The sequence below is a fragment of the Ruditapes philippinarum genome, unplaced genomic scaffold (genome assembly GCF_026571515.1).
Source record: "Ruditapes philippinarum isolate M1 unplaced genomic scaffold, ASM2657151v2 ctg3922_1_1_1_1, whole genome shotgun sequence".
Taxonomy (NCBI): Eukaryota; Metazoa; Mollusca; class Bivalvia; order Venerida; family Veneridae; genus Ruditapes; species Ruditapes philippinarum.
Window position 1 is genome coordinate 74,280 of NW_026860119.1, and position 18,642 is coordinate 92,921.

General features: G+C 35.1%; 2 protein-coding genes across 2 annotated transcripts; both read left to right on the forward strand.

Annotated features, from left to right (window-relative positions):
- Window positions 1–7,888: 7,888 nt before the first annotated feature.
- Window positions 7,889–12,649, forward strand: LOC132758960 (uncharacterized). The gene is made up of 4 exons (XM_060750667.1): window positions 7,889–8,068; window positions 8,545–8,749; window positions 11,023–11,200; window positions 12,397–12,649. The coding sequence occupies exons 1-4, from the start codon at window positions 7,987–7,989 to the stop codon at window positions 12,514–12,516; spliced, it is 585 nt and encodes a 194-aa protein (XP_060606650.1). The 5' UTR covers window positions 7,889–7,986; the 3' UTR covers window positions 12,517–12,649.
- Window positions 12,650–13,340: 691 nt separating this feature from the next.
- Window positions 13,341–16,920, forward strand: LOC132758961 (uncharacterized). Its single transcript, XM_060750668.1, has 5 exons — window positions 13,341–13,500; window positions 14,000–14,207; window positions 15,900–16,010; window positions 16,169–16,268; window positions 16,808–16,920. Exons 1-5 carry the CDS (start codon window positions 13,410–13,412, stop codon window positions 16,904–16,906), a joined length of 609 nt encoding a protein of 202 aa, XP_060606651.1. The 5' UTR covers window positions 13,341–13,409; the 3' UTR covers window positions 16,907–16,920.
- Window positions 16,921–18,642: the final 1,722 nt, after the last annotated feature.

The window sequence follows — 18,642 nt, forward strand, 5'->3', positions numbered from 1 at the left end:
CTTCCAAAAAATAGTGTAAAAATGCTCTACTGGATGCCCAGCTGGGAGGAAACTAGCAGGGATTCCTAAATGTAAAAAAAAATCTCTGTTTATACTCAGTGGATAAGATCTAGTGGGGGATTTTCCAAAATTTTTAAGTTAAAAAAACTTTTTTTTTTTGCTACTCAGCTGGCTAAGCAAATCTAGCGGGGCATTCCAAAATATAGTGTAAAAAATGCTCTGCTGTTATGCTCAGCTGGCTAAGGCAATCTAGCGGACATTCCCAAATATAGTGTAAAAATGCTCTGCTGTATGCTCAGCTGGCTAGGCAATCTAGCAGGACATTCCTTAATATAGTGTAAAAAATACTCTGCTGTTATACTCAGGTGGCTAAGCAATTTAGCGGGACATTCCAAAATATAGTGTAAAAGCTCTGCTGTTATGCTCAGCTGGCTAAGCAATCTAGTTGGGCATTCCAAAATATAGTGTAAAAAATGCTCTGCTGTTATGCTCAGCTGGCTAAGCAATCTAGCGGGGCATTCCAAAATATAGTGTAAAAGTGCTCTGCTGTTATGCTCAGCTGGCGAAGCAATCTAGTGGGGCATTCCAAAATATAGTGTGTAAAAAATGCTCTGCTGTTATGCTCAGCTGGCTAAGCAATCTAGCGGGGCATTCCAAAATTATAGTGTAAAAGTGCTCTGCTGTTATGCTCAGCTGGCTAAGCAATCAAGCGAGGCATTCCAAAATATAGTGTAAAAATGCTTCTGCTGTTATGCTCAGCAGGCTAAGCAATCTATCGGGAACATTCCAAAATATTGTGTAAAAATGCTCTGCTGTTATGCTCAGCTTGGTAAGCAATCTAGCGGGGCATTCCAAAATATAGTGTAAACATGATCTGCTGTATGCTCAGCTGGCTAGCAAATCTAGCAGGGGCATTCCTAAATATAGTGTAAAAATGCTCTGCTGTTATGCTCAGCTGGTTAAGCAATCTAGCGGGACATTCCAAAAATGTAGTGTAAAAATGCTCTGCTGTTATGCTCAGCTGGCTAGGCAATCTAGAAGGGCATTCCTAAATATAGTGTTAAAAAATGCTCAGCTTGCTAGGCAATGCCAGCAGAGCATTCCTAAATTATAGTGTAAAAATGCTCTGCTGGCAAGCTCAGCTGGTTAAGCAATCTAGCAGAGCGTTCCAAAATATAGTGCGAAAAATTCTCTGCTGGTATGCTCAGCTAGCTAAGCAATCTAGCAGGGCATTCCTAAATATAGTGTTAAAAATGCTCAGCTGGCTAGGCAATTCAGCCAAAGCATTCTTTGAAAATTAGTGAAAAATGTTCTGCCGGAATGCTGAGCCTGTCTTGGCAACTAGCAGGGCATTCTTAAATAAAGTATAAATTTTTTGGTCTGCAACTGATTATTTGGCACTCGTAGACTTTCTAAAATATTTAGTGCCAATGCAGATAATGACATTTTTTTACTTCTACGGGACCCTTAAGTGTCTATTTCTTGGACTCCGACTGATTCTCGGGACGATCGCAGACTTTCAGGAATTTTTGGTGTTAATTGCAGATAATGACATTTGTGAAATTTTTTAGGACCATCCAGAGTCCATTTTCGTTGGTCTGCGAATGTTTCTGGAACACTCGCCAGACTTTCCAGAAATTTTCGGTGCCCCAATGGAGATAATGACGATTTTTTACTTCCTTAAAATTAAAATTTTTACTCCTGAGTCTATTTCGTTGGTCTGCCGACTGATTCTGAGTCACTCGCAGACTTTCAGGATTTGGTGTCAATGCAGAAAATGATATTTCTGACTTATTGGGGCCTTTCTGAATCCATTCTTTGGTCTGCGACTGATTCTGAGGCACTCACAGACTTTCAGGAATTTTTGATGTCAAGACAGATAATGACATTTTTTACTTCTCAGGGACCATCCAGGGTCCATTTTTTTGGTCTGCGACTTAATCTTTGACAGTCACAGACTTTCAGGAAATTGTTTGCCAATAGAGATAATTACAATTTATGACATTTTTTAACCATCCAGAGTCTTTTTCGTTGGTCTGCGACTGATTATTGGGCACTTGCAGACTTTCAGGAATTTTTTGGTGCTAATGCAATAATGACATTTAGGGTAAAAAAATGCTCTGCTTATGACGTAAGGGGGTCCTTAAAAGTAAAAGAAGCCATGATATGCAATGGCACTAAACATCCTGAAAGTCTGCGATCTCAAGGGGAATCAGTCGCAGACCCAAGAAATTACTCTGGCGGTTCCCTAAAAGTCAGAAATGTCATTTATCTCCCATTTGCATCAAAATTCCTGAAAGTCTGCAAGTGTCCCAAAATCAGTCGCAGACCAGCGAAATGAAACTCTGGTGGGTCAAGTTAGAAGTCAAAAATGTCATTATCTCCATTTGGCAACCAGAGATCCTGAAGTCTGCGAATGTCCCAGAATCAGTCGCCAGACCATAAAAATGGACTTCTGGCGGGTTCCCTAGAAGTAAAATTCCATCATCTTTATTGGCACCAAACTTCCTGAAAGTCTGCGAATGTCCAACACAATACGCTGCAGGCCAATGAAAATGGACTCTTAAATGTCCCTAGAATCAAAAAATATTGATTAATTTCCATTAGCACCAACCATTTCCTGAAAGTCTGCGAGTGTCCAAGAATCAGGGTCGCAGACGACCAAAATGGACTCTTGAGGGGTCCCTAGAAGTCTTAATTGTCAATATCAGTATTGGCACCAAAAATTCCTGAATAGTCTTCGAGCTGTCCTTCAAAATTTCGCAGGACAATGAAATAGTCTCTTAAAGGGTCCTTAGGAAGTCAAAAATATCATTATTTCTATGGCACCAAAAATACTGAAAGTCTGCGAGATGCCTCAGAATTGGCCTAGAAGTCGAAAATGTCAATAAAACTTTGGCAACAATAAATCCTGGAACTGAATTAGTCTGCCAACTGAGCATGCCACCAAAGCATTTTTTTTAACTATAATTCGGAATGCCCTGCTAGATTGCTAGCCAGCTTAGCATTTCACCAGAGCATTTTTACACCATATTTAGTAAATGCCCCTGCCTAGATTGCCTAGCCAGCTGAGCATTCCACCAGAGCATTTTTTTTCACTATATTAAGGAATGCTCTGCTAGATTGCCGAGCCAGCTGAGCATTTCCACCAGAGCATTTTTACACTATATTTTAGTAATGCCCCTGCTAGATTGCCTAGCCCAGCTTAGCATTCACACGAAAAGCATTTGTTCACTATTTTAGTAAATGCTCTGCTAGATTGGCCTAGCCAGCTGAGCATTTCCACCAGAGCATTTTTTCACTATATTAAGAAATGCTCTGCATTGTGCCTAGCAGCTTGCATTCCTGCAAAGCATTTTAACACTTATTAGTAATGCCCTGCTAGATTGCCTAGCAGCTTAGCATTCCAGCATAGAGCATTTTACACTATATTTCGTAATGCTCTTGCTAGATTGCCTAGCAGCTTAGCATTCACCTAGAGCATTTTTACACTATATTTAGGAATGCCCTGCTAGATTTGCCTAGCAGCTTAGCTTTCCAGCAGAGCATTTTACACTATATTTAGCAAGCCCTGCTAGATGCCTACCAGCTTAGCATTCAAGCAGAGCATTTTTTACACTATATTTTAGTAATGCCCTGCTAGATTGCCTAGCCAGCTGAGCATTTCAGAAAAGCATTTGTCACTATATTTAGTTATGTCCTGCTAGATTGCCTAGCCAGCTTAGCATTCCAGCAGAGCATTTTGTCACTATATTTAGGAATGCCCTCTAGATTGCCTAGCCAGCTTAGCATTCCAGCAGAGCATTTTTACACCATATTTAGTAATGCCAGGATAGATTGCCTAGCCCGCTTAGCATTCCAGAATAGCATTTGTTACACTTTATATTAGTAATGCCCTGCTAGATTGCCTAGCAGCTTAGCATTCCAGCAGAGCATTTTTACACTATATTTCGCAATGCTTCTGCTAGATTGCCTAGCAGCTTAGCATTCCACCAGAGCATTTTTAACACTATATTTAGGAATGCCCTGCTAGATTGCCTAAACCAGTTTACAATTTAAGACAAGCATTTTTACACTATAGCTGAGTAATGCCCTGCTAGATTGCCTAGCCGCTTAGCATTCCAGCAGAGCATTTTACACTGTATTAGTTAATGTCCTGCAGATTTGCTTGCCCTAGCCAGCTTAGCATCAGCAGAGCATTTTTACACGATTTTAGTAATGCTCTGCTAGATTGCCTACCAGCTAGCATTCCAGCAGAGCATTTTTTTCACTTATTAGGAATGCCCTGCTAGATGCCTAGCCAGCTTAGCATTCCAGCAGAGCATTTTTTACACTATATTTTAATGCAGGCTAGATTGCCTAGCCAGCTTAGCATTCCAGAATAGCATTTGTACACTATATTTAGTAATGTCCTGCTAATTGCCTAGCCAGCTTAGCATCCAGCAGACATTTTAACACTATATTTAGTAATGCCTGGCTAGATTTGCCTAGCCAGCTGAGCGTTCTAGCAGAGCATTTTTCACTAAAGCTAGGAATGCTCTGCTAGATTGCCAAGAACAGCTGAGTATTGCAGCAGAGCATTTTTTTAAACCCCAACTATATAAAGGGAAAGCCCTGCTAGATGCCCAAAACAGCTGAGCATTACACTTCCCTATATAAATTGAAATGCCTTTTTTGCTTAGCTCACTGTTCACTGCTAACTTCTCACATACATTTTTACTTCCATAGTACATGAAGAAAATGTTGTCCCAATTGCCAGAAGGCAACATAAGAAAAACAATGATTTAGGCGTGGGTGCCCAACTCGCGACACCGGGATTTGTAGAACTTTCGTACATTAATCAATCGGAACATAATCGGCTATTTTTAATAATTACCACGGAAACAATACGGAGTGAAAGTAGTTCTACCACGTGATTCTTCGATAGTGTAAATCGAATGTATCAAGGAAAATATAGTCTACTTCGGTACAATTATGTTTGTAAATATGTCTGACAACCATTTTTAATTTAAATCTTTAAAAACAAATCCGACTTAATGTCGACCGGGTGACATTTTTTACTTTCGGTTTTTACAACCATAATAATAAATAAAGAAATAACGTATTGTTTACTTTTGCATATATTATGTAGACTTTTACTGAATATATTGGTAAAAAACTTGTCAACAACTCACAGCAGTAAATTACTATTTGTTTACATGTTCAGTTTCTTAGCGTAGATTAGACCGAACTACCGCATAGACAGGACTGATTTTGAGAATTTGGCTCCCTATAAGATGCTAGAGGCATTTTGTAGTACAAGAGGTATCTTGGTGTATTTAACCTATTTAAGGTATGCTGAATCCGGTAAAAGTGGATACCAAATTGAAAAACTTGATCTTGACCATTGAAATGGCCATTTAAAATGACCACTAAAATGGGCGCCAAATTTCTTTAACATCAAATGTCAAATAAAACATTTAAGGAAAGGAAAAGCCTGATATTTGTCACAAAGCATGTTGAGGTAAAAACAAATTAGACACCAAAACAGAATTAAAACAACAAAACAATCCAATATGGCTGAATAATCCAAGATGGTGGACATTTTTCTATAGGCCAATATAACATATAGAAGTAATATTAAAGATAGTACTGACAATTTTAAGGCATTTAAACATAAGAGACCTGTATTTAGGGTTTACACTGCTAGATATAGAGGTTTCATGTATTTTATCTGGCACTCTATGCAAGCATATAACGTGACTACTCAGATACTTCGTATGTGTGAGGAGGTTAAACATGTGCATGCAAAATATACATTAATTAAAGGCAACTTTCTCTGAGTACTCTTGAGTTTTGATACTCGTTTTTTCTGTTATTGGTCGTCGTCTTCGTTCTTCTATTATCGGTCCTGGTCTCAGTTCTTTTGTTGTCAGATGTTGTTTTATCGGTTGAAGTCCCTGTTTTCGGTCGTCGTCTTTGTTCTTCTGTTTTCGGTTCTCGTCTTCGTTCTTCTCCGTTCATCTGTCATCGGTTCCCGACTCTATTCTTCTGTAATCAGTCCTGGTCTCCGTTTTCTTGTTGTCAGTTCTTCTGTAATCGGTTCCCGTCTCTGGAATCAGTCCTCGTCTATGTTATTCTGTTATTGGTCCTCGTATCTATTTTTCTGTTATCAATCCTCGTCTCCGTTGTTAGTTCTTCTATTATCGGTCCCTGTCTCTGTTCTTCTGTTATCGGTCCTCGTATCTGTTCGCTTGTTGTCAGTTCTGCTGTAATCGGTTCCCGTCTCTGTTCTACTGTATCAGTCCTCGTCTCTGTTCGCTTGTTGTCAGTCCTGCTGTTATCGGTCCCTGTCTCTCTTCTTCTGTTATTGGTCCTCGTCTCTGTTCTTCTGTTATCGGTCCTCGTATCTGTTCGCTTGTTGTCAGTTCTGCTGTAATCGGTCATCGTCTCTGTTCTTCTGTTATCAGTCCTCGTCTCTGTTCGCTTGTTGTCAGTCCTGCGGTTATCGGTCCCTGTCTCTGTTCTTCTGTTATTGGTCCCTGTCTCTGTTCTTCTGTTATCGGTCCTCGTCTCTGTTCGCTTGTTGTCAGTACTGCGGTTATCGGTCCCTGTCCTGTTCTTCTGTTATTGGTCCTCGTCTCTGTTCGCTTGTTGTCAGTTCTTGTCTCCGTTCTTCCTTCTGTTATCGGTCGTCGTCTTCGGTCTTGTACTTTCGGTACTTGTTTCCTGTTCCGTTAAGGTTTTCTCTTGTATCTATCGTTGCCGTCATTCTGTGTCGATATCCTGGTTTTGTCAGTCTTGTAGTCATTTATTCGTTCAGTGGAGAAGCGGGGGATCGAACTCACAACCCCTTGATTTGTAGGCAGACAGTGTTACCACTGCACTATAGCGTCCGCTCTGAATAATAACGAATTTTGAAAGTCTTTTATACATTAAATACTATTTCAATGGCTAACAAAGGGTGTATTACAATTATATTTTAACACCTCTACTATGTAGCCAACCCACGTGACTTTTATAAATGGTCAAAGAAAATATTACTCGATTTATTACAAGTAATATTTTTATAGATAACTTTGCTGTTACTTTAAGATATCCTGGATTTATTGGAGGGTATCCGGAATTCTAATGTATATCAAATGATGTGATAATCTTCTAGTAGAACTTTCTCAAAACCGTGACTGAATTCCAAAATTTTCGAGAGCTGCCATGGTAAAGCAAGCACACGTAGCAATCTCCCGGTTTCAAACATTTTATGACTCGATGTAAATATGGTGTTGTTATTGTTGTTGTTGTTTTTAACTTTAACTTTAAATTTCAAATTAAATAGTCACTTATTTTTAAACAAGATGGTAAACATTTGGTGTTTTCTGTAATTTTTGTGAAGAATATGATGAAGTATACATCACATATATGTGATGTGTCAAAGTCAATTTTATTATCTTGGTATCCACCCTCATCGTCTTCAGCATACCCATATTAGGTTAAAACTCTCAAGATATTACTTGTACTATAAAATGCCTCTAGCATTCATATTTTCTTAAAATCAGTCCTGTCTAGTATCCGTTCTGTGTATTCATACTAATGTGTTCGAAGGCCTTATCCGAAGACTGACGGAAAGGGCCGAAAGGTTGCGATTGGTACATTAATACGGTTTGTCAAAAATAAAATTCGTTTATTGTGTTGTCATAATAATAGTAATAATAATACGTAAATTTTGTGATGCGTTTGGGTGGTCGTCACGTGTCCTCGATGCATGCATGTGGTCGCATGGTCGAAAAAACAACGTTTTCAAAAGAGTTCTGGTACGGAAAATTGTCTGCAACAAGATGAACTAAATTACTTTCATTTAACTAGAGTTAGAACTTTATTAAGCTTAAAGGGTCATCTTTTAATCACGAAATCCTATTTTTAGAAAAACTTAAAGTTACTACAGTGTCGAATCTAAAAAGAAAAAAAGTGCAACTGTTTGGATCTTTTTGTTACTTATATAACATATCAAATATGTTTCTTAATACATATACGTTGATTATTATTACAGTGTTGTATTCATGTTCAGTAGATGGATTAAGGTGGAAAGATTGCGGTAGGCATTCCGTTTTAAATTTTTTTTTTGCAAAAAAAAAAAAAAAAAAAAAAACAACTTGAAAATGGTCTTAAATGATCTTTTTTACTGAGCGTATATTTTGTATTGACTGTACAACTATGTGTTCGTAGTTTTCATCAACATTATAATCATCATCGTCGTCGTTGTCGCTGTTGTCGTCATCATCACCATCATCATCATCATCATCATCATCATCATCATATTCAGGGCCGTCATCATCATTGTCGTCGTCATCACCATCATCAGAGCCGTCGTCATCCTCATCATCATCGTCATCATCATTTACTTCTTATCCTACTTCTGCTTCTTCTTCTTCTTCATCATTATCATCCTCGTCGTCATCATCATTTCATCATTATTTCTGATAGTATATGATAAAATTTATAGTGTGAAACTTTACTCTTCTTATGCTCAGTCGGGTTTTATAACATTAAATATTCATTTTATCTTTACAGCTTCCAATCCACTAAACGCCTCGTTGACCTTTGACTCCTTCCAGATATGGCCATTCCCCGTGGTCATCCCCGGGAATGTACATTTCTCAGCCGATGTGACGGTTAATAAACAGATTCATAAACTCTACATTGACGAAGATGTCGACGAGCTTATATCGAAGTATATCTTCACGTTGCCATGTGCCGTGGACGGATTAGGCTCTTGGTAATAAATTGCATATGAGCCGCGTCACGACAAAACCAACATAGGGCGTTTGCGACCAGCATGGATCCAGACCAGCCTGCGCATCCGCATGGATCCACGCAGGTCACAAACGCACTATGTTGGTTTTGTCGTGACGCGGCTCATATATGCTTTGTCATAATAATTCAACCATTACATTGCTCGAACTGAAAATGATTAGGCTTGTATAGAGCCAGGCCAGCCTGCACCTCCGTGTAGTCGGACCAGGCTGTGTACTGTTGGCATACCATCTTCAAATTTTCATTTTTTCATATTCCACAAATTGATAATAGACAGGTTCAAAAATGGAAATCTGACAAGTCAATTTAAGACATTCAACATGTAAAAACTTCATTTCACATGCATTTATACATCTGAACGCTACCTATATTTCTAAGCCTTTGAATTTGTTGGGCGGTAGTTGATATGAACAAATTAAATAGAGGATATTTGTTTGTTTGTGTGTAAGATGAAATTTTATTTCATCGAGTGAGCTTTAAAAACAGTTTTCTCACGAGTGGCGTAGCCACGAGTGAGAATACTGTTTTTAAAGTTCACGAGATGAAATAAAATTACATCTTACACAACAAACAGACAAATTTTCTTTTTATTTTATGCTTAAAAACAAGTTAAAACGAAATTTCCATAATTTTAACGTTAATATTTAAAATCTGTTTCCCCATTGAGAGCCCCATTTAGACGGAATTTTCTCATTTAAAACAAGAAGTCTTGAGCTGAAAAATAAGTCCGCCAATCAAGGTTAAATGACGGTGATATTTATTCATTTTATTAAAAAAATATGAATGATCGCTTGTTTTAATAATAAAAACAAACAATTCCTGCAGGAGAAAATTCCAACCATCCATCCATATTTCTGTTACTTACTGCGAATTTATATTAGACCTGGCTTTCTAAAATGTAAACGGCAGCCATTGTTTAAAAGTTGTGTATTTCATGGGAGGAAAATAATTGTGTAAGATTCAGAAGGATATAATTTGGATTTGTTATCATACACCTTTTTAAAAGAAAAGAAAACTTATTTGAGGATTGTAACAGACAAAAAATAAGTGTTGACAGAAGTGAAAACATTCAAGAAAAGGAGCTAGGAAAATGGAAAACTTGGGAGCTTGCTGAAGGAACGCTGGGTTGATTTACTTATTTTACGAGTGATGGCTGTCAATGCTTTTCAATTTTTCATAAAGCATACGGCAGTTATTGCTCGTAGGATACTTTAATATGCCCAAATGTCATCAAGAGCAGCATTTTGCATGGGGAAGGAATGTATTTTTCAGACTGTAAAAACGAAACAAAAAAAATTTAGAGACGAAATTTGGTGATTGGAATTTGAAGGAATAGAAGTAAGTTTTCTCTCTGTGTTACTTTTGACATTTAAGCTATTTATCTATTTCAGCTTTGCTATTTCTTTTAACAGCCTGACATTGTCAGAATTGTCCGTAAAAATAAAATTGAGGTACCACATGGGGAAAATCTTAAAAAAGTAGTTTCGTCATTGAAAAAAGTGAAATTATATTTTGATAATTTTCACTGTGAAATTATCAAATATAATTTTCACGGATAAATCAGTAATTCACTGAAAAGCATAAAATAAACAGTGTTTTTTGTGGATGTTTAAAGCTTTTCCCGATATTTTTTTCTATGTGCTGGGATGGACAAATATACATTTTATTTAAGGGTTTTTCTTTTGGTTTTTTTTTTGAACTCTAACCTCAAAGTGTCGATATACATGTATATATATATGCAATTATGTGTTCGTAGTTTTCATCAACATTATAATCATCACCGTCATCGTTGTCGCTGTTGTCGTCATCATCATCATCATCATCATCATCATCATCACCATCATCATCATCATCATCATCATCATCATCATCATCATCATCATCATCATCATCATCATCATCATCATCATCATCATCATCATCATCATCATCATCATCATCATCATCATCATCATCACCATCATCATCATCATCATCATCATCATCATCATCATCATCATCATCATCATCATCATCATCATCATCATCATCATCACCACCATCATCATCATCATCATCATCATCATCATCATCATCATCATCATCATCATATTCAGAGCCGTCATCATCATTGTCGTCGTCATCATCATAATCATAATCATCATCATCAGCGTCGACGTGGTCGTCATCCTCATCATCATCGTCATCATCATATATATATACATACAAACAATTATATATACATATAGATTCCAGTGGTGACATTGATGCTTGCGAGTACCAGAATCAAAATCTCCCGGTTGTATGGGAGAAATTTATGTATTACATGCTGGGAAATGACAGTACTTGTCCAGTTCCTACTAAATCTGTGGTAATCCAAGACGAAATGTTGACAATCGCCAACTTGCCGATAGAGCTAGCCAACTTTGCAAGCGTAAGTTTTTTTTTATTTATTTGAAATGTTGAATACACTTAAAGGCAACAAACAAGCAAGCAAGTAAGCAAACAAGCAAGCAAGCAAGCAAACAAACGAATAAGCAAGCAAGCAAGAAAACAAATAACATTAACACACAAACAACATTAACACACAAACAAACTAATAAAACAACAAACAAACAAACAAACAAAGAAACACGAACACACACACAAAGAAACACTGATGAGAAGAAACAACAATCGAATTGACAACAACAACAACAACAGATAATAGTTACATTTGTAAATCTGTGAGATGCTTGGTGTTAAATTTCGTACTGCTTGTGAAATTTGTAATTAACACTGATCGAAAGAAAATATAACCAGGTAAAATTTCCACTAGAAATCCCTACACTTTTGTTACATACCTTTTACCACGGATTTACAGACAAATTACAAGTAAAATGGTTTCCTGCGGGGAACATTTTTAATGATATAAAGATATTTCATTTAACTATTTTCAACATTGTTTTGAGGGAGGGGAATTAATTAACGTTTGTATCAGGAATATAGTTGACAATAATCGATCAATATAGAAGAAGGTCTTTGGAAACTGGTGACCGTTGATGACCGGAGAAGGTCGAACATAAAACAATTATTTCTTTTTAAGAAAATGATTAAATAGGCCTACCATTTTATGAATAATTCCAAGCAAAAAAAAAAAAATAATAAAGTAAACACACAAGTTTATGCAGAAAAATTCTCTATTTATTATGGCAGATGCCACTACGAACATTTTAATTTTGTAGATTTTCAGTATAAACAATTTATTGTTTGTAAAATTTGAACTACATTATGTCATATATTAAAGAAACGATGATAATTTTCAAATACATCATTCAAGTTTTTCCACCTTAAACGGTAAAATAATTATAGAAAATTAGAAGTGTCACGTAATAAATTTTTGTTCTTAATTAGGTGTAATTCTGATTTCCCTAGAGGTAATTCCGTAACGTACCGACAAACGGTATTTAGCCAGGTTTTCGAAAAGGTCAATTAACCAATCGTGTACGGTTTATAGATCACATGCTCCTCCATGTACCGAAAACAGGTCACGTGCTCCTCCATGCCTCAAAAGTTAAACGCGCGGTCTCCAGACCGCAGGGAATAATCGACATCGAATCATTCTGTAAAATTATGACTTTCTGTTTTCAGAGAATGTTCGAAATACGCCTCCATTTTAAGGACGACAAGAATAGCAAAGGCCACATAGGGTGCCTGGAGTTAGACTTCGAGTTCACTTTATCTGACTCCATACTTAGTGCATTAGGTTGAACACGGCGCAGTGTTTTGGACAATATGTAAAGACACTGCAAAAACATCATGATGCCATTTGTTTTATATTTTTAATTTGCTGTCAGTCGTTTATGCCAATTTAATGATATATAATATAAAACAGATGTGTTTTGCTTTGTGTTTTGTTACGCGCATTCATTATTTTTATTTCAAGGGACAGAACTCTTACAGAAAAAGTGTATATACGTATACACGAATTATTTCCCCTACATAAAGAAGGGACACAGAACTTTGTTAAGGTATGTGTTTTATATGCAATATTAATGATAATAATAATAATAATAATAATAATAATAATAATAATAATAATAATAATAATAATAATATTAATAATAATAATAATAATTATGTAAAAAAAAAAAAAATAATACCCACACAAATCAATACATATTTGTTCAACTCAAAACATAATAATATGTCTCAGGTTCCACAATAATATGAAAGAAAAAGAAAGAAATAAGAAAAATATATAATTATACAAAATTACCGAGTGTACGCTTACCTTACGTGTTTTAATTAGGTCATTTCGCTTTTATATAGGTTATCATCTTTGCGTCATTTTGGTTTAACTTTGGCCTCAAACGATTCCTTATCCTGCTTAAAGTGAACCTAATTTGAAACCAAACAGGATAGAGTTGTCCGACATTCGCGTCTTAAAGTTCATTTCTGCAAGAGGAAGTGCATCCTAAAATGCACCGGTAGATCTTCATTGCACTTAATTTTAACATTATAAACGTTATTTTTGCAGACATTTTAGCCTTCTTGTCTAGTGTTATGACACCATTAACCTTCTAAATCCTGGGGGTCCTTCCTTATCTAACACGAACTTGTTTCACTTAATACATTTGGTTTATATAATAGTAAGACAAAAAATGGCACATATATTAGTAACTAGTGTTTTAAGTTGTATTTTTATTATTTGTGTAAATATAGCGAACGGACAATTGAACTGGACGGATTGTAGTAAGTGCCCTTTGTGATTTAATGATTAACGTTTCGTTTAATTAAGAAAAACATATCGGCTTACTTAAATCTATATATAATAACATTTTATAACGTACAAGAGTGTATTTTAAGCTTTTAAATATTATAACTATGACATTTCTGGTAAAGAATTCTAATTGAAATGATTGAATATTTCTGTACCTGAGCACACTCAAATACTTAAGAGTGCACGTATTTATAATGATTTATATGCATCAAATTCGTGGAATTATTTGTTCAATTCTCGATATAATATAGGATCATATATTGTACAAGGGAAAGATTTGGTGCATTCTGTTTAAATTTTAAAACAGTAAACCTCATTTTCTTATATTATCAAGCGCACGCACGCGCACACGCACGCATGCACGCGCACGCACATAAGTACATGCACGCATGTACGTATACTTAGACCAAAAAAAATAGCACATAAACATTTTTTTTCATAGTGAATACACTTTGTTTTGATTACTTTTAGAACCTAACGAGTTCGCTGACCCTATCTATGTCCACTCTTTAATTGTATCACCGTTGCCGATCCGCCTGCCCGGAGTCTACAATGTCTCGTTTGATGCTGTGGTAAGTAGTTATATAGACGAACTGGTTATCGAGGTGGATATTGGTTGGAGGAATCGTACGTCTGGTGAGATGGAGAAAGTTTTCCCAGAAGATGAAAATAAGTCGTTGTGAGTATAAACTAGGTCATGGTTAAGACTAGGGGTCATAAGGTCAAGTGGAAACTATGTCATGATTTAAGATATGGGTCAAAAGGTCAAATATAAACTAGGTCATAAGGTCAAGTAAAAATAGGCAATAATTCAGTATGGGGATCATAAGGTCAGGTATAAACTATATCAGGATTAAGGATATAAGTTAATAGGTCAAATATAAACTAGGTCATAAGGTCAAGTAAAATAGGCAATGATGCAGTATGGGGTCATAAGGTCAAGTATAAACTATGTCATGATTCAGTGTAGGGGTCATAAGGTCAAGTATAAACTATGTCAATATTAAGGTCAATAGGTCAAATATGAACTAGGTCATAAAGTTAGGTAAAAATAGGTAATGCTTTTAAAAGCATAGTGATCATAATGTCACTGCGTGTATATAATTTGGGAAAACTAAACTAAATAGTTGTTTTTTATAGTTAAACTTGGCATTTGTTAGTTACTTTGAATAAAAAAATATATATTTCTAATTTTCTTCATGTTAATTGTTTTTCACTTTAACGTTATTTATTTTATGCTTTTCAGTGGATTACTGATTTATCCGTGAAAATTATATTTGATAATTTCACAGTGAAAATTATCAAAATATAATTTCACTTTTTTCAATGACGAAACTACTTTTTTAAGATTTTCCCCATGTGGTACCTCAATTTTATTTTTACTGACAATTCTGACAATGTCAGGCTGTTAAAAGAAATAGCAAAGCTGAAATAGATAAATAACTTAAATGTCAAAAGTAATAAAGAGAGAAAACTTACTTCTAGTCTATTCATTCAAATTCCAATCACCAAATTTCGTCTCTAATTTTTTTTTGTTTCGTTTTTACAGTCTGAAAAATACATTCCTTCCCCATGCAAAACTGCTCTTGATGACATTTTGGGCATATTAAAGTATCCTACGAGCAATAACTGCCGTAATTTATGAAAAATTGAAAAGCATTGACAGCCATCACTGGTAGAATAAGTAAAACAACCCAGCGTTCCTTAGCAAGCTTCCAAGTTTTCCATTTTCCTATCTCCCTTTCTGGATGTTTTCACTTCTGTCAACACTTATTTTTTGTCTGTTACAATCCTCAAATAAGTTTTCTTTCTTTTAAAAAGGTGTATGACTAACAAATCCAAATTATATCCCTCTGAATCTTACACAATTATTTTCCTCCCATGAAATACACAACTTTAAAAAATGGCTGCCGCTTACATTTTACAAGGCCAGGTCTAATATAAATTCGCAGTAAGTAACAGAAATATGGATGGATGGTTGGACTTTTTCTCCTACAAGAATTGTTTGTTTTTATTAATAAAACAAGCGATCATTCATATTTTTTTAATAAAATGAATAAATATCACCGTCATTTAACCTTGATTGGCGGACTTATTTTTCAGCTCAAGACTTCTTGGTTTTAATGAGAAATTCCGTCTAAATGGGGTATCAATGGGGGAAACATATTTTAAATTAACGTTAAAATTATGGAAATTTCGTTTTAACTTGTTTTTAAGCATAAAATAAAAAGAAAATTTGTCTGTTTGTTGTGTAAGATGTAATTTTATTTCATCTCGTGAACTTTAAAAACAGTATTCTCACTCGTGGCTACGCCCACATATATCCTCTATATCTTAGTAACTAATACATACAATCATGTTCATGTTTCAGACGCGTGTATGACGCCTGTTACGTCATCAACAAGATTTTATTTAGTGACCCTAGTGCCATAGCCAACGATATTGATGTACACATAGATAAACTTCTGGTAGATGCACTCAGGTATAAATAATAGTTTCATAAAATAAAGAAATTTGTTTCATATAACGATTTTTGACAGGGTTTTATGGCCATTTATCAACGTCTTAAATGATTGTTTGCAATATAACAATCACAGAATTATGACTGTTTATATATATATTTTAAATATCTTAAATCAGGTATCACGCCGGATGTCCACTTCTCGCCGGCAGGATGACTATTTCTAGCCAGCCGATCCAACTTCCGGTCAATATTATACCAATGAACGCTTTAAGATCGGTAAAATCATTTTGTATTTACTCCGTTCCTGTTTTGTTCTATATGTATATTTCGTAATCAACATAATATATTAGTTTAGTTCCCACGAATTTGTTCCAGTTGCCTTATGTTGGAAGCTTTACACTTATTTAAACACTCCCGAATCCGTTCCTGAAACCAAACAGTTCTTAGCAATGAGTGTAAAGTTTCTTGCTCGTGTAAACAACGGCTTTTCCCTGACGGGGTTTGAACCCATGCGACCAGCAATACTGATTTTTTAAGGTTACTAGTCCGACATATGAACCTCTTCGCCACGCCACCATCTTGCCTTAATTTGAAGCGCATCAAAGCGGATAAAGCGTCATCTTTACATGGATTCTGATGATTCTTTTGTTAGATGACAAAACTTGACGACACAAATTAACTGATTTCGTAAACCATGCAAGCGTCGCAAGATAAGACAGTTTTCCGAAATGTAAAATATAATAATTTGTTGCATAGAGGGTTATATTTTCTCATATTTGGATATAACGTACAAGTTCTTCTAATTTATATTTCAGGACCGTTATGCAGTGAAAATTAATTTCAAAAACAGAAGAAACAAACTCTTAGGTTGTATACAATTTCATGCGCCTTATGGTGGACAAGTTATCAATTAAATTCATTCATTATATTTTATGTTTCCTTTTTTGCTGCATCATATAACTATCACATCCGTTTCGTGATAACTTTTGGCGAAGTTAAAATCACGCGATGAGTTCAAGGAAATGACCTTGACCTATATATATATATTTTTTAGTTAAATATGTTTCAACAGCCTCAAAAGGCGATAGATCTTTATTCTCTCATTTAGTTCTCTTCTAATGACTAGGTGGTGTAACAATAGTATCCAAGTTCTTAACAAATTTGAGTGATAGTAACCTTGACCTTTGACCTACCGACACCCAAAACAAAAGACAAATTTCGCACTGGGTATTGAACGTATCAAACAGACAAGGTTTTAAATTCTAGCTGATGGCGAGATTGACTCCTGACCTATTAACATTTCTCTTTTACTAACTTAGGTCGGTCTTATTTTAAAGGTTAAATACATTGGACCGGTTTGCACTCAGTTATTTAACAGTATAATTTAAACAAATTCTTACAATTGTAACGTATATTATTCCCGAGTCCGCTCCCTCGACTAACTAAAACAGGTGTTTTGAAAGAAAAAAAAAGATCTGATATATCAAATATGATAAAGTGACACAACTCCCGCTTTCAAAATTTATAATATTAATAATGATAAAAAATAATAATAATATTAATAATAACGACGACGATGACGACGATGACGATGATGATGATAATTGTGATAACAAGAAAAAGAAGAATAAAAGAACAACAATAGCAACAGCAACAATAACAATAAAAACAAAAATTGTGATGATCTTCATAATTCGAATATCTTATTTTATATATTAAATAACATACATAAATTTGGGAGGTGTTCGTCAGCAAAATTGGATCTATGGATATTTTATTATGATTAAGTGAGAAAGAGCATTACAATTGAGGGAAAGTTCATCTATCAAAAACGAAAACAATGTGTATATATTAAATTAGCGTTATAAATGATCATCAAAAAAGAATTAACAATTAAAAGTAATCAAATTTAGCGAAAAGGTAGGTAAACCGCACTTTTGCATATTGTTGATTTAACGATTAATCAGTTCGGTGAAATGCGGGGGTGTCCTTAAGATTGATTATTCAAATTGTTTTTGGTAAATAGGTAAAATATACGGTATGTAAAATATATAAACAACTTATTATGGCAAGGTTACAGTCCGGATAAAAACAGCCGGACAAATCAATGCACTAGTTCACTGACTGACAACTTACTAATACACTTCGCCAATGTGACGATTAAAGCGGATTGGTCTATAATGGAAGGTCCTTAATGCATTGAATAATACGTACATTAAACAGTCAGTTAAACGTCGATAGTATTTAGACGTAAAAGAATAATAACAAACCATGAACGAATTATATATTGATGTTGTTGGAAAGTGTAAAAAATACATGTTCCGATATTATATACATTTATAAAAAAAATAAGATAATAAAATGTTCTAGAACAAAATATTATCATTCATCATATTTATAAATGTTCGTACTCAATCACTTTAGAACTTTGTCAACATCTTTTTTTTCAAGCTATATTATATAAAAGTATCTAAATAATACATTTCTATCGTTTTTTATAAATATTTGAAATTCTTACGAAAACATGTGACCATTGTAGTGTAGACCAACCCACTTTAAAGTATTTGCTTACATATTTTCAGATCTTAAACATGCATGTATGTATGGTTTACATGTTTCGGTTTGTTACGATATACATGTTCATACATGT

Coding starts and splice junctions, on each gene's coding strand:
- LOC132758961 (XM_060750668.1), top strand. CDS start 13,410: ATGGCACATATATTAGTAACTAGTGTTTTAAGTTGTATTTTTATTATT. Junction 13,501..13,999: donor ATTGAACTGGACGGATTGTA/GTAAGTGCCCTT, acceptor GATTACTTTTAG/AACCTAACGAGTTCGCTGAC. Junction 16,269..16,807: donor CAATGAACGCTTTAAGATCG/GTAAAATCATTT, acceptor TTTATATTTCAG/GACCGTTATGCAGTGAAAAT.
- LOC132758960 (XM_060750667.1), top strand. CDS start 7,987: ATGTTTCTTAATACATATACGTTGATTATTATTACAGTGTTGTATTCA. Junction 8,069..8,544: donor ATTAAGGTGGAAAGATTGCG/GTAGGCATTCCG, acceptor TTATCTTTACAG/CTTCCAATCCACTAAACGCC. Junction 11,201..12,396: donor AGCTAGCCAACTTTGCAAGC/GTAAGTTTTTTT, acceptor TTCTGTTTTCAG/AGAATGTTCGAAATACGCCT.